We start from the raw sequence: 15,761 nt of genomic DNA on the forward strand, positions 1-15,761 counted from the left end.
CAGAGCGGCCCCGCCCTGGCTGCGGGAGCGGCAGTAACGCTCGCCCAGCGCCCGTGTGTTAATCCCGCCCGCCCCAGCGCCTTGCCCTGTCGCTGGGCTGGATGCGGGGCGTAACGGGAGTGTCCCAGCCCCAACGCTGGGGCTAGAGCCCGTTGGGCTCCCCACGCCGGAGCTCAGGCCAGCTGGGTTTTAGCGCGCTGCCTTAGGGACATTAAAGAGGTCGGGGGCGGGTGAAGACGCTAAAGCAACTCGTCCCGCGCCCTCGGGAGCTGCCTTAGGGGCTGTTGGGTTTTTTTGTTTTTTTTTTTCAGCTGACCCGCTTCCAGCCTGTGTCGTGCCCCTGTAGCTCAGCGGATTGAGCCCAGCTACTGGAGATGGAAGATCCTGAACTGCAGCCTATTGTGCTGACAGACCCGCCTTCACTTCTACACCGTCAGTGCAAGGCTGTCACCGGCAGCATACACCTTGTTTCCTAGCACTAAAGCTCTTTCACTGTTACAGCATCTAGGAGCCTTTTGTGCTGTACAAAGTCAGAGTGTTTACGCTTGCAGATCATAGACGATGCTACAGGGGAGGTAGTATTGTAATGTAATTTGACATACACACTAGAGGTGAGCCTGGCTCTCCCTATCACACTGCACAAGACATTTTCATAATCACAAGAGTTTTGTTTGCCTGATAGCCTTTTGAAAAACACGTAAAAACCTGAGACTGTAAACTCTATGGGGGTGAATAGCAAACGCAGCGTACGGGAACGAGGGTTCAAACCAAGACCAGGAATGACAACATAAAGATTCTGTAACTAAAAAGTGTTTTAAGGAAGGCTATGAAGGACTGTTGGCAGATGGGCAATGAACGTCTGTTCCAAGAATATAGGGCATCGTCACAGAAAGCACATTGCTGAGAATGGGAGCAAGTAAAAAATAAGAAAAACCTCACAGTGTGACAGGTTCAGTCCCCTGCCCCCTACACACGCACACACGTCTGAGCCCATTTCCCCTGGCAGCGTGCGGCATGCTGCAAACACAGCCCCAGGTCTGAACCACATTCCCCAAAGCAGCAGACCTAACTGAAAATGGCTTAGACATCCAGTTCCTAATGGACCCCAAATGAATCCATTTTACTCTGTATTAAGCTTATACAGGGAAACTCATAAATTGGCCACCCGCTATCACCCTGATAGAGAGATAGGCACAGCTGTTTGCTCCATCAGGTATTACTCAGTCAGAGTTAATTACTAAACAAAAGTGATTTCGTTAAGTTTAACAGGTAGGATTTAAGTGGTTCCAAGTAATAACAGACCAAACTAAGTTACCAAGCAAAACATGCACATCTAAGCCTAATACACTGGAAGCAGAGTCAGGATGAGCTCTTCCCTGACATCTGGTGGTGAATTGTGGAAAAGAACTTCAGGACTGATCTTGTTTGCATAGGCACACCCATCCTGCATAGCATGTGCCCCCAGCAGCCCAAAATGGTCAATTTGGCAGCCGTGGGCTCCCCAGTTTCTCTGTTATTGGGGCAGGAGGAATAAAGTGTTGTTACCCTGATAATGTGAATCAAGGACAATGACAACATTTATGACAGAGGAGAGTCTCACCATCAATGAAGTAGCACTCGCTAGACAAGGGACATGGGTTCCAAATCTTAGTGAAGTCAGATCAGCTGGGAAGGGCAAGTATTTGTAGTTGGTGATGTGGGTCTTTTTTGTGAGTCTAAAGCACCAATGGTACCTGTTTTTCTTTTTGCTTTGAAATGTCAGAGCTACATTTGACTTTATTAGGAATCTAGTTATGGGCTATTGAGCTGAATTCACTTATGGTGCACTAGCACTAGGGCTTCTCTACTATAAGCTGAAATCACTGAAGAGCTAAAGTTACTGAGTGCTGTGTTAACTAGTAGGGGAGCCTGAAGCTATATTGCTAAGCAGCTAGTGGAATGAGATAGCTGGAGCAGCTCATAGGACAGCTGGTGGAGTCGAGCAGTTTGCAGAGATGACTGGAGGAATGGAGCAGTTCATGGTGAAGGCAGAAGCAGAACTCCATGGAGAGGTAGGGCAGTCTGCCTCAGATCACGTAAGGTGCCCCGTAACACCCTGCACACACACACACACTTTCCCCCTGGGGGGTGTAAAACTCTGCAGATAAACTTTTGACATCTAGGGCTACACTGACCCAGGACAGAGACTTTTGGGTTGGGGGACTTTGGGTTGCTGGACTCAAGAACCAAAGGGAAAGGACATGGCCCAGTTTGTGGGGGTGGGTCTTCGCTCTTGGTTTGGTCCAGGAACTCTGGTTATGGTGTTTTCCCAATTTAATGCTGATGTCATTGATCTCATGTTATTAAACAGTTTGTGCTATACCGAGACTATGCTTGCAAGAGGGGAAGCATTGCCTCTTTGGGATAGCTCAGTGGTCTGAGCATTGGCCTGCTAAACCCAGGGTTGTGAGTTCAATCTTTGAGGGGGCCATTTGGGGATTGGACCTGCTTTGAGCAGGGGTGTTAAACTAGACCATCTCCTGAGGTCCCTTCCAACCCTCATCTTCTATGATTCAAGGCACGCAGGGGTGGGTGTAAGATTTTCCCTGGTCACTGGACGGTGTTGGAAGAGGACCCCCTATGTACTGAATCCAGCCCTTGCTGCTGTCAACTCAGCCTGGCAGAAGGGTTACAACATAAAAAAACTGCTTACAACTAAAATATCACCCTCAGATGTTCCAATAAGCTTCTTTCACAGACTAGACTCCTTCCTAGTCTGGACCCAATCCTTTCCCTGATACAGTTCTTGTTAGCTCCAGCTCAGGTGATAGCTAGAGAATTTCTAATGACTAGAACTTCCTTTGTTCTGTTCCACACCCTTATATAGTTTTGGCACAAGATAGGAATCTTTTGTCTCTCTGGGTCTCCACCCTCCTTCTAAATGGAAAAGCAGTAGGTGATTAAGAATGATACCTTTATACAAATAGGATGACCACACTCAGTAGATTATAAGCTTTGTAATGATATCTTACAAGAGACCATTTGCATGAAGCGTATTCCAGTTACATTATATTTACACTCAGAATATTTTCATAAAATCATATGGAGTGCTACGTCACACAAAAGTAGCAAGGATAAAATGGAGTGAGATGACACATAGGAAGAATTGTAGGTTGAGCACAATAGTAAAGAACCTTGAAAGGCATTGCATGAAGGAAAAAAGTCTGCATCATCTTCCTTCATCACTAGTGTCTGCTATCTTCAGAAGCATGGGATTAGTCAGAGGTATTTTTTTAAAAATATCAAAATTTTTTAAACTGATTCAGGACCATAAATGGTGTAGTGTAGCAGTTTATAACAATTATAATGCCTCATTCATGTACAGTACTTTTCGCTTAGGTTATTTTTCATTTTCTTACATTGTACTCATGTAATAAGCCTTCTACTGAATGAAACCATGAATCTAGCAAACAAAAACAGACTTTAAACAGCTTAGATACAGAGATATTCTGAAAATGTTTCAAATGCTTTAAAGTGAAAGTGCACCTTTTTACTCAGTAGATCTGTAGTGTGGCCTTTATATTTTAAGGTGTGATGTCACCATGTGTGAGCTAATACATAGTAATGAATATGTTTAAGTTAATGAAACTCAACAAGTTAGCAATTCCATCAAACAGCATGCCAAATAATGAAGTCTGGCTCAGCAGGAATGACAAGCCTTAGTGAAAGTCATCAGGAAGCCCAGATTAAGAAGTTCATTAGTAAAGGTAAACATCTATGGAAGTAGGTTTCTGGAATATTAGAACAGTGGCTATCGCAACAACAGACGGGCAGCTGAAGAAAAAAAGACATGTAATCTTAAAATCCTATGAGCAAATGAATATCAATGGCCAACACTTGAGAAAAAGCAATTCAGAAATTAAAATAAAGCCATAATATATTTGGGGAGGTAAGATAACTACCACTCAAAGGGTCTAGTACTAAATGACTTCCAAACCAGGGAAATCACTTATAGACTCAGAGCCAACTGCTCCAAAGTAGGTTTCAAACACTGTGTATGAACATCACAATTCTACATTACACACCAATGATGAGATCAACAGTGAGATCCATTCTGCATTTGCCTATGAATTCTGACAATATTCTCAATCATGCCATCTGCTTAGTATTGGGGACCTTCAGTGCCAAGGCTGGAGATAACAGAGAAAAAGGAATGGACAAGACTAGCCTTGGTTCCCAAAATAAGAGAAGTTAAAGCCTGGTGTCAAGGCTGATTCCCCATTTGGCATTTTGAGTGCAGAAGGTGGGGCCCCCAAAGATTCTAAAAAATTTATACTGGCCACTCCAGGCTAGTATTAAACTCCCAAGGTTACAGCTTTTCTCTGACCTTGGATCGGTAGATGTTGCCACCACCCAAGTGCAAAAAAACCCCTTTTTCGGCTCAGGAAGGCACACTTGGGAATTCCTTCCTATGGGGTACCCTCAAGTCCTTACAGCCCCCTCCCCCTCCCAGGGAAGAGCAAAGAAGAACAAAGGAAATCAGCTGTTGCCACCAGCTAATTCAACAACATGTGCACAAACCTCTTAGGACACACAAAAAAGGTAAATTTTATTAAAAACAAAGAAAAAATAATCCGAAATTTAGGCTATTGCTAGATTTAATAAGAGCAAATATAATAAATTAAGCATCAAGAATGATTTTCTTGAGGTTAATGGTTACAAACAAAACAAAAGCATTTAGGGGTTAGAACAGAGGAGTCCACGAGCCTTACAGAAATAAAAAAAAAAAAGATATAAACCTAATCGCATTTTCCTAGACATTTCCTGATCTACTTACATATTTGGGGTTTCAAATGAGTAGTTTCTAGGTATGATTGAATGATTTTTCATATCTAGCCCAAGTTCTTACAGCATAGTTTCAGCCCTGTCCCTGCTCTATGGGAGAACAACCCAAACAGACAAAAGGGGAGTCCTGTTTTAATTTTAAAAAGTTCTAACCCTTCCATTGGCCCTTTTAGTCAGCTGCCCACTCCCTTCCTTTTACCTATGGACTTTTTAACCCTTTACAGGTAAAGCAAGTAGAGAACAGCCACTAATAGGGATTTTATAGCTAACTGGATGGCTGGGTGTCCATAAAAGGGAGCTACCTCCCTTTCATTTATCACAACTGGTATAACTGTGCCTGCCAGCCATCAGACCTCATAATTAGTGGAAACACTATTTTCACATAAAAATACCTATTATGTAACTTGGAATTCCCCAGATGAAGTCACTAGGAATCAGGCTAACCATGGTACTGGAAGGAAATTTAGATCAACTCTCCACAAGGTCAGAGCATATATTTGAAGGCATCACAATTTGCATGTGGAAAGACTGATGATCAAACTTGAGAAAAAACAAACCAACCCAAAAAGCACCCAGAAAATTATCAGCAAATGACAGACTAGACATTAGAGCAGCCATTTCAAACTGAATCAAAGAACAGATGTCAAGTCCTACAAAATTTAAAGATCTACACTATGGGGCTAAGTTGACCTAAGTTATGCAACTCCAGCCACATGCCTAATGTAGCTGGAGTCGACAAACCTCAGGACTTATTGTCATGTCCACACCATGCTGGGTCAACGGGAGAAACTCTCCCATCAACTTATCTTATGCTTCTCATTCCAGTGGAGTATCAGAGTCGACGGAAGAATGATCGATAGGTGGTTAATTTAGCAGGTCTTTACTAGACCCATTAAAATCGAACCCCAGTGGATCGATCGCCATTTGTCGCTCCCCTGGTAAGTGGAGACAAGCCCTTAGATCTACCATAAAAAGTCAACATTGATATGTCATGGTCCTTTCTGTTTGACACTATCGTAGATACCACCACAACTGTAGTAAGCCCTGGTCTACATTGAGTTGAGGGGGAGAGAAATCAATGTTACACAGCTTCAGCTACGTGAATAACGTAACTGAGGTCAATGTACTTAGATTGACTTACTATGGTGTCTTCACTGCGGTGAGTCGACTGCTTCCGCTTCCCCATCAACTCGACGGGAGAGAGCTCAGGGGTTGATTTATAATGTCTAGAGTAGACGTGATAAAATCGATCCCCGCTGAATCTATCGCTGCCCGCCGATCTGTCACGTAGTGTAGACGTACCCTTAGTTTCCAGAGAAGCAAACCTGTAGTCTGAATAAGTGAGGACAGGTGAAACTATCTGAAAGAAAATAAACACCAAAGGAAATATCTACTCCTCAAAAAATCAGCAGCAAAAGCTGTATAAAAACAAAGGACAAAGACGTGAGAGAAGAGACAAAAGGAAGATTGTGGCTAATATTGCCAAAGAAGTTGAAGCAGTTGCTGAATGAGGTGGCAGAAGAACAGTTTATCAGCCAGTAAGTTTCTATCTGGCAAGTTTATACCAGCTGGAGGACCTGGTTAGGGATAAACAAGGAAAGACCTGAACAGAAAAAGATCAAAGAATGATGGGCAGTGCACTTTTCAGAGGTGCTAAACAGAACACTGTAAGAAACTGCTGACTGACAAAGAATGTTAACACCTAGAACCAGACACTGTAACATCTCATATAACGAACAAATGGAAGATGCAATAAAAGTTAAAACCTGGGACAACAGCTACGGGTGAAGACCAAGTCAGTCACCAAGGAAGTGAAAGCTTGTGAGGAGACCACTGATAAAAATCACTGAACTTTTCACAGTATACAACTGGAAAAAGCTTACAGAATAATTGAAAAATAGCTTTATAGTCAAAATACCAAAGAAAGGTGACCTAAGTGACTGCAATAAGTGGTTAGGTATTACATTCCTTTTTAGTGATTGGCAAAGTCTTCTGCATCATCTTAAATAGGATAAAGAAAGCACTTGATGGATAGCTGAGGCAAAAGCTAGATTTTGACCTGGAAGGTCATGGGCTGACCAGATTTTCATTTTAAGAACAATCACTGAAGAGCACATCGAGTGGCAAAACCCATTCATCATACAGTTTAAGAAAACATTTTACAGCCTCCATTGTGATTCACTTTGCAACATCTTGAAGTGTTATGGTATGCCAATAAAAACTCATCATTAAGGCTTTTTTAAAAAAATCCAGATGCAGCTTGCAGTTAAAGCAAACACAGACTTAAGCAAATAGTTTAACATACAAGGATGCACTGTCCTGTTTGGTATTACCATTGACTTTATTATGAGAAATAGACTAGACAGAAACAACACAGGCATCACATAACTTAACAGTAGACTAGGAGATTTTGATTTTGCTGACAACATAGCTCTAAGTGACAGGTCAACCAACATACAAGCAAATAGCAAAAAACACTCCAGTATTGCAAAATATGAAATTATGAAAAATAAATTTAACAAGAATTTCAGTAACTGTCAACTCAAACAGTATGTTAGAAGGCAAAGGAAAGCAATTTGTACACCTTGGCAGTCACATGCAAGTCCATGGGGATATCCAGAAGGAAGGAATGTCACAACTTGGCAAGATGACAGCTGAATTCACATGATTAAACAAGATTTGGTCATCAAAATCTACAGTTTAAAGACAAAACTACAAATCAGCTCATTTTATTTCTACTTTAACATATGGATGTGAAAACTAGAAATACACCAAAGGCATGGACAGATGTCAAATTCCTTGAGAAGATAGTAGATATGAAAAGGAATGAATGTATAACAAATGCTAAGATTCACCAGGAAGTTCAACAACTCATCTCCAAAGTTATCTAGAAAAGATAGAAATATCTAGCATGTGTTAAGAATATAACCACAGGGTCTGCCATGGCAGGCATGCCATTGGTGGAACATGTGAATGGGTCCAGTTGAAAGAATCCCTCCACTGAACAGTGCTTCAAGGGAAACTATATGAGATTTAACAACAGAGGACATGCAAAGCGTAGCACTGGTTGAAATTTTTGACAAAAAAAACCTGTCTAAAAATGCTGATTAGTCAAAACAGAAATTTTGTGGAAAAGTGTTTGGAAGAACTTGCATCAGGGAAAATTCTCAGGTCCAGCGTGGAAATTCTGGTGAAAGCCAGAGAGAGGCTGCAGACCAGCCCATAGCTGAGTGGTTAGACTACTCATGCGGGATGTGGAACACCCAGCTTCAAGTCCCTCCTCCGTGTTAGGCAGAACAGAGATTTGAAAGTGTCTCACACATCCTAGGTGAGTGCCCTAGTTACTGAGGTCTCTTGTGATTTTCACAAAAATAAATAAAAAAAATTAAAAAAGTTCTCATTTTTGTTCCAAGAGAAAGAAAAAAGTTTCCAACAAACCTTGAATTTTTTTGTGAAACAGAATCTTTTGTTTGTTTTCTGGCTAGCCCTAGCAAAATGCAACCCAGATTAGGCAGGAATGGCTGAGAATGTGGGAGTTAGATTCAGAAATTCATCAAGAACTTACGATTTTAAAATATGTTTGTGGTATATATTAGTGTGTACCGTCTCAGTGAATAACTGATTCAGTGTACAATACATTAAAATGTACATCTGACCAAGTAAAATGAAATGGCAATTTTAACGTAAATCAAATGCATGGGAAAACAGTAATTCAGATATAAGAATAATGCTACATGCAAACCTTCAAAGTAGGGATTTTTTTCATCTTACATTCTCAGCTATACTAGTGGAACAGCCTAGAAATACTTGCAGAAAGCTACATTCAGCAAGTGACATTGGATGCAACTTGAGTAGAATACAGAGAAAGTAGTAAATGGGGGAAAAAATAGGTTTCGTGCATTTGTTCATAAACACTGAATTTCCACATTGTACAATTTATGTGGCTGGAGACTGATGCTCTCTCTCTATTTGTAGTCGAGGAATACAATCAGAAGAATACCATGCTGTTCTTTAAATCTTGCAATGAATGCATTAGCTTTCAAACAAGTTTCCAGTTGGCCAGGAGCTAAAGAATTTTTTTCTAAACATAAAGACCACTGACCTGGAAACCAAATGCCACTGTGCATGTGGGATGAAACAAAACCAGTGGCCAGAAGAATCCACCATGTATTCCCCAAAGCAGAGCAGCTCTTGATACTCTTAAAAGTAGGATTTAGTGGATACCTGGGCTGGGAACATATATATTTGTTTTATCTGGAACTGTAACTTATTTTCCTAGTGTTGCATTTTTCTAATGGATCAGTAAGTACAGAACTTCAAACTCCCACATCTCTCCTTGAAGTTTTAATCACCAGCACAAGCCTGCAGGGAGAGGCACTTGAGGTTGAGCACCAGTGTTGTTATGAGAGGAGGGAAGCTGGCAGGGCATTCTTTGCAGTTCCCTCCTTCCACTGGTCTGTGGGCCCAGTTTATCAACCTTCAGGGAGTGTTCCAAGCAGCAGAGGGGTGATTTGTGAGATTGAGTAGTGAGAGCAGACACTCTCCTTTCCCCTCTACCTACCCCTTTTTTTAAGTCTTCCTTGTGTATCTATTGTGGCGAGCTAATTGTTGTAATGCATATTTTTTAATGGATGTCAGGGCACCTGGAGTTTAATATAAGCACTTTTTGTATGTAGTGTAAGTGGAAAGAATAAGGCTTCCAATAAGTTAGATTTCTTTCATGATGGCAACAATACAAAAAGCTAACATGACAGATAAACATGTCTAGAGTTAATGCAAATCCTTACATTCCACTAGGTAAGGATATGTTGTCTAGGATTTGCATTTTTAAAAAATAAACTGAGACTAAAGACTGATACACTGTTTTAAGTCAATTTTCTTCAAGGTAAGGCTTGGAATTCCCTAACCCAACATGTGAGGATGTGCTAAATCCTAAAGAAGGCAAATATGTCATCACTTAAGGGAGGATTCACAAAAGGAATTACAAATAGCATATTGCATTCAAACATGATACACAACTAGTAATATAACAAGTGTAGTTTTAGCAAAAAAAAGTTTACTCCATTTTCTAAAGGAAAATTTAGAATGTAACTAATCCTGCACAGCTTATTCCTGCCATGATTTTTATCTATGATAAGGCACTGCCTTATTCTGAAATTTCAGCCAATAATGATCAGTGGGTACAAAAGGAAAAGCAAGAGTGATGGAATAACTGGGATCAAGATTATTTTGATTCTTACCACTGTACACTTTAACAGCTGCTTTGCCTAGAAATTGAACATAGTTTATATTTAAATATGAAAATAGTTACTTTCAGTTGAAAGTTTTGAAAGAAAGATGCTGCTTGGTTTGAACCCCTTTTGACAACTACTATACCTGATTACTTTCCCCCAAAAAACTTTAATGTGACATTTTCCATGGACAGCAGGACATCTGATGAATTAGATAGTACAATATAAACACAATATTTTGAATTTTACACACCTTTTCCTTGAAAGAGTTACAGTTATAAAGAAGCCAAGTATAGACAGGACAAAATAAACCACATACACTAAGGGACACCAACAGCATTGCACTGTCATATTTAAAAAGCTGCATTAAACATTGGATGCCATGCACCTACAGCCATTATAAACTACTGATATTAACTGCTCTTCAATACGAGTGGAATTACTGAGTTGCCCTAAAAAGTCTTTCATCTAGCTAGACAAAAAGCTATAAAATAAAAGGAAACTAGTGAAGTGTCATCTTCTCAAACGCCAACATAATAGTGTCAACTGTAACGTTCATTCTGAAATCGAGAGGCATAGTTTCTGGGACTTTCATTCTCCTGTGTTGTGATTAAGTCTATAATGGCTGTCAGCACTGCAGTGTCCCTGGATTTAGTGTCATTCCAGTCCACAGGGTGTGGGTTTTCAATTTTTTCTTGTAGAAGGTCATCCAGTTCTCCTCTTAAATCCTGTAATAAGAAAGTTTGTTGGAATAAAAATAGATACAAACTAGAAAATTATAGTTTAACACTACTATGTGAGTTATTAAAAATCATGTGGACCCTCAGGTGTACAAGTATCTTTCATCCTGCTATAAATAGTCATCATACCCCTCATGACAGCCATAATATTCAACTAATTTCATTATTGTCACTTAAAAGATAAAAGCTGTTTTTAAAGTAAGCAAAGAAACAAGGTGGGTGAGGTAATATCTTTTATTGGATCAACTTCTGTAGGTGAAAGAGAGACAAGCTTTTGAGATTACACAGAGCTCTTGTTCAGGTTCTTCAGGAAGAACTGACTTAAAGAAGAGCTCTGTGTAAGCTCAAAAGCTTGTCTCTCTCATCAACAGAAGCTGGTCCAATATAAAATATTACCTTACCCACCTTCTCGCTGTCTAGTATCCTGGGACCCACATGGTTACAACAAAACTGCATAGAACAATTGTAAATAATTAGCAGGTTTGTTCTTTAATAATGGACTACCAGGTGATGTTTCTGAACTACGTCCTCTTTAGAGAAGTATAAATATATGTGCATCTCTGAATATCTCTTTTTTACTAGCCAGTAAAACGCCAGTATTTCCATTAATTCCCACTATTTTCAAGGTTAAGAATTCAATCAACTTAATAAATTGTGATTTTTCTTTTTCTATAGTTACAAGTAATCTGCCACATTAGGACTGAAATACCGAGTAAAAAAAATTCACCTCCACTCACTTTACTTTGTGCATTTGTCAGCATTTTGTATCTAATTTCAGCATTCCCCTCTTTAGACAACTCCACCCTATTTGCATGAGGTTCCCCCACACCGACCATGAGTGAGAAATTTAAAAAAAACCCACAGGAAAAAAAAAAGTGATTGGAAAAACTAAAATGACAGGAAAACTCAAGGGTAGACATGATAAAATAATTCTAAAAGGTTCTAAATCTTTAACCATTAGGGTTAGAGATTAATACCTTTTACCATCGGAAACCAGATCAATAGATTTTAAGGCCAGATGTGATCATTTTGATCATATAGTATAACCTGCATAATACAGACCATAAGACTTCCCTGAGATAATTCCTGTTTGAATTAGAGCTTTTTTTTTAGAAAGATATCCAATCTTAATTTTAAAAAGTTTCCAGTGATCCATCCCAACCCTTGTTAAATTGTTAAAATGGTTAGTTACTCTCACTGTTAAAAAACTGCACCTGAATTCTAGACTGATTTGCCTACCCTTCACCTTCTGGCCACTGGATCATGTTATATCATTGCCCCCATGTTGGAGGTGTGGGCTCTGGGGTGGGGCTGGGGATGAGGAGTTTGGGGTGTAGGAGTGTATGTACTCTGGGCTGGGACTGAGAGGTTTGGAGGGGGGTCAGGGCTGAGGTGAAGGTTCCAGCTGGGGGGGCGGACTCTGCGGAGGGGCTGAGAGATTTGGGGTGCAGGAGGGTGCTTCGTGTTGGGATTGAGGGGTTTGGAGAGCAGGAGGGGGATTAGGGCTGGAGTAGGGGGTTGGGACATGGGGAGAGGCTCAAGGGTGCAGGCTCTGAATGGTGCTTACCCAGCTCCTAGGCATGGAGAGGCCCGTGACCCTTGGAGCGGGGCCATGCTGCAGCTTCCGGGAGCCGCGTGGTGCGGCCCCCGACCTGGTGCCCCAACTGGAGCGCTGGAGTGAGGCCGAGCTGCATGGTGTGGTCCCTGACCTGGTACCCCCGCGGGAGCTCGCAGGCTGGCTTAAAACCGCTTCAAGGCCAGAGTATGCCCACCCCTGTGCTAGACTGAAGAGTGCTCTTATAAATTTCTGCTCTCCATGTAGGTATTTATAGACTGACTGTGTCACCATTTAACCTTTTCCTTCATAAACTAAATAGATTGAGCTCCTTAAGTCTCACAATAAGGCTTTTAAAAATCCTTTAATCATTCTTGTGGCTCTTCTCTTAACCCTCTCCAATTTCTCAATACTGTAGGGTCCACAAGTCAAGAAGTGGACACAGTGTTCCAACAGCAGTTGCATCAGTGTCAAATATAGAGGGCAATATAATCTTTTTACTCTTGAGATCCCTGTTTATATATCCAAGGATCTCATTAGCCCTTCTGGCCACAGTTGGATCTCACATTAAGCTCATTATCCAACATGACTCCCAAGTCTTTCAGAGTCACTGATTCCCAGGATAGAGTCCCCCATCTTGTAGGTATGGCCTACCATTCTTTGTTCCTAGGTGTATGACATTACTTGAGCTCAGCTTATCAATGACCTGTCGTCTTCATTAGTTACTACTCCCTTAATCTGTGTGTCATCTACAAGCTCTATCGGTAGTGATTTTATGTGCCCACCTTCCTCCTGAACACTGATAAAATTAAATAGTGTAGAGCTGAGAACTGATTCCTGTCAGATCCCACCAGAAACAGCTGTTCTATGTAGAAACTAGGATTCTCAGCTTTTCATTCATTTATTAGCCCTGCAGGTCAGTTATGACAATTAAAATCACGAAAAACACTAGGTAGGTGAGAATCTCTTTTGTTGGACCAACTTCTTTTGGTGGAAGAGGTCATTGTCTCTCATATCCTGGGACCAACACAGCTACAACAACATGATTTTGAGAGACAAGGTGGGTAAGGGAATATCCTTCTGTTGGTGGACAGGACAGTCACTATCAAGAACCAGTAGAACAAGACAGTTATGAATCCTATTAACAGCTTTCAAATGGGAAGAAACAAAGTACTGACTTAAATTTAAGTGGACTTGGGAAGAAAAATGGTAATCAGAAGAATCTGATTTTTAAAATCAAATATACATGTGCATACTTAATAGAATTTAACCAATTTTTGGATATTTACATATTTTCTAAGACTACCTAGTTTTTATCCAATAGTAGTTCTTTATGGTTCTAAGAACCTCCTGTGTAAATAAGCATTTAAAGAATTAACACAAAGCCCAGTTTTTTTTAAAAACACAAAGTCAAATTAAAAAGGACTAGTTAGATAAAAGCTTCAAAACCTGATAAACTCCATATACTAATTTGTAAATAGTTATTCTGCGATCTGTTATTTGAAGGGCCCTTTTGTCTAAGCAAGTTTATATTTTTGATATTACTATGAAAAGCTGCATAAAACAAAGGCAAATGGACTATCACCTTAACTAGATTTCCTATCCTTGCTGGAGACTCAAAGACAATCCAGTCATCCACTGCAATGGTATCCTGACCTTTATCCTTTTGGATGGAAATATCTCCTCCGAAGAACAAAAGACAGTATGGAGAGACCTCTGTACAATCATACAGGTAAATCTGTAACAAGTCAAAAAATATTCAGTAACACTAAAAAGTATATTAGTACATCCAAAATGACATTACGAGGTTGCTTAATACAAATAAAAAACATTACCTAAAATGATTTGTTAAAAGTTATTTCTGAATCAATAAATCAACTTAATTTCAATCATGTAGTGAATCACTAGTTCAAACACTTATTATATAATCATATTTTTTGATTAACGTGAAGAATCAAAAAGTGTTCATGAATGCTGACAATTTCCCTTAGCACAAAGATTTGTTGAAGTCAAACAAATTACTTATCCTCCTAGTTAAGGTAGTTGCATGGGAGTTCCAGTTAAAGCAAAAAAAAAAAAAAAAAAACAACCCTTTCCTTTCCAGATGCACTTAATGGTATCAAGTGAAGGAACAATCTTGTTAGAAGCAGTTGTTTTACCACTGGACTTATCCAAAGGTATCATTACACAATGCACTACGTTATAGATGCAGTGTGCTGAACCCAGGTCTCTACCCCAGGGAACTGACAATCTGCAGGCATGTAAGTTCAGAGGAGTACTAAAAAAAAAAATAAAAATAAAAAATAAAAAAAAAATGGGCATATTACAGGCAGAATTCTACATGGCAAAGGTAGGCCCTTTGAAATTTCCCCTCAATCCTCAAGAAGCAAACAGAGGGAGACTGACAAACATTAAGTTTAAGACTGTTCCAGAAGAATGGGATGGCATCAGAGGCACAAATTTTAAAGTGGGGAAAGAGAGCCAAGGGGGCTGTCAAAAACAGAAATATGGGCAGAGCAAAGGGAAAATGAAGGAGTGCAGAAGGAGATGTGGGAAAAGGAGTAGCAGGGGTTGGAAAGTTAGAATTTGGAGAGAAGCTAAAGAGCAGGAGGTGATTTGTCACACCAGCAGGAAAAGGCCTCTCAGGAGCTGAGTTTTGGAGGGATTGAGAGGAGACAGATGGGCACAGAGGAAAGTACTAAGAGCAGAGATGGTCAGCAATATGAGATTTGCAGCAGTCAAGCCAACCACCACCTATGGATTCACATTAGCTACTAAGCTTCCTGAAGATTCAGGGGGTTTACCTTGTACAAGTACATGGCAGGTAGTAATTGCACCTAATAAGGCTTTCTGGAGTGCAGGTTAAAATATTTAAGATACTTAGCATTTCAATATGAAAAGATTTAAGAGTTGGCATCACACCAGATGGTAACCCACTTCTGCTTGAAAACACAAGATACTATTTTTTTAAGACAATGTTTTCGTAGTCAAGATACCAAGTAGTTGCAATTAATGAGCTAGTTATATACATTTATAAAATGCAATATTGGTTTGATTTTAACAAAAATTACCTGTCCACTTTATTATGTCAAATATTAAGTTGTACCAAATGCAAAATGCTGCTTTTATTTTTTAAAAGTTTACTTATTTTAGTTTCAAAAATATATTAACATACAGATTCAGAAAGTAGTAAAAGTGTTCACTTACACTGCTAGTTCTCATCTTCAAATGATACACAAGCCAGTTATAATGGAATTCTGTCTCTTCCACATTAACAGATTTAGGATGAATGTTAACTGTTCCATCTGTCTTGGTGCAAACTTTCACCCTTTATAAAAAAAGATTTTTGACGAGTTAGAGGTAAATAGATATTCACAGATTCTGAAAAGGTACATCAGTATTTTATCAAAA

The 15,761-nt window shown here is 39.9% G+C and overlaps 2 protein-coding genes across 3 annotated transcripts in view; one reads left to right on the top strand and one right to left on the bottom strand.

Annotated features, from left to right (window-relative positions):
• The window catches only part of P2RY1 (purinergic receptor P2Y1), a 1,183,293-nt gene that overhangs the window by 811,588 nt on the left and 355,944 nt on the right, over positions 1-15,761 (top strand). The window lies entirely within an intron of this gene.
• DHX36 (DEAH-box helicase 36) overlaps positions 10,382-15,761 on the bottom strand; it is a 35,341-nt gene continuing 29,961 nt past the window's right edge. For both annotated transcript variants that reach the window (XM_050965847.1, XM_050965848.1), the window contains 3 exons: positions 15,558-15,678; positions 13,936-14,088; positions 10,382-10,783 (listed from right to left, as the gene is read on the bottom strand). In XM_050965847.1, the coding sequence (XP_050821804.1) occupies positions 10,598-10,783; positions 13,936-14,088; positions 15,558-15,678 (460 nt within the window). In that variant the 3' untranslated portion in view covers positions 10,382-10,597. The remainder of the gene's footprint in view (positions 10,784-13,935; positions 14,089-15,557; positions 15,679-15,761) is intronic.

The sequence above is a fragment of the Gopherus flavomarginatus genome, chromosome 8 (genome assembly GCF_025201925.1).
Source record: "Gopherus flavomarginatus isolate rGopFla2 chromosome 8, rGopFla2.mat.asm, whole genome shotgun sequence".
Taxonomy (NCBI): Eukaryota; Metazoa; Chordata; order Testudines; family Testudinidae; genus Gopherus; species Gopherus flavomarginatus.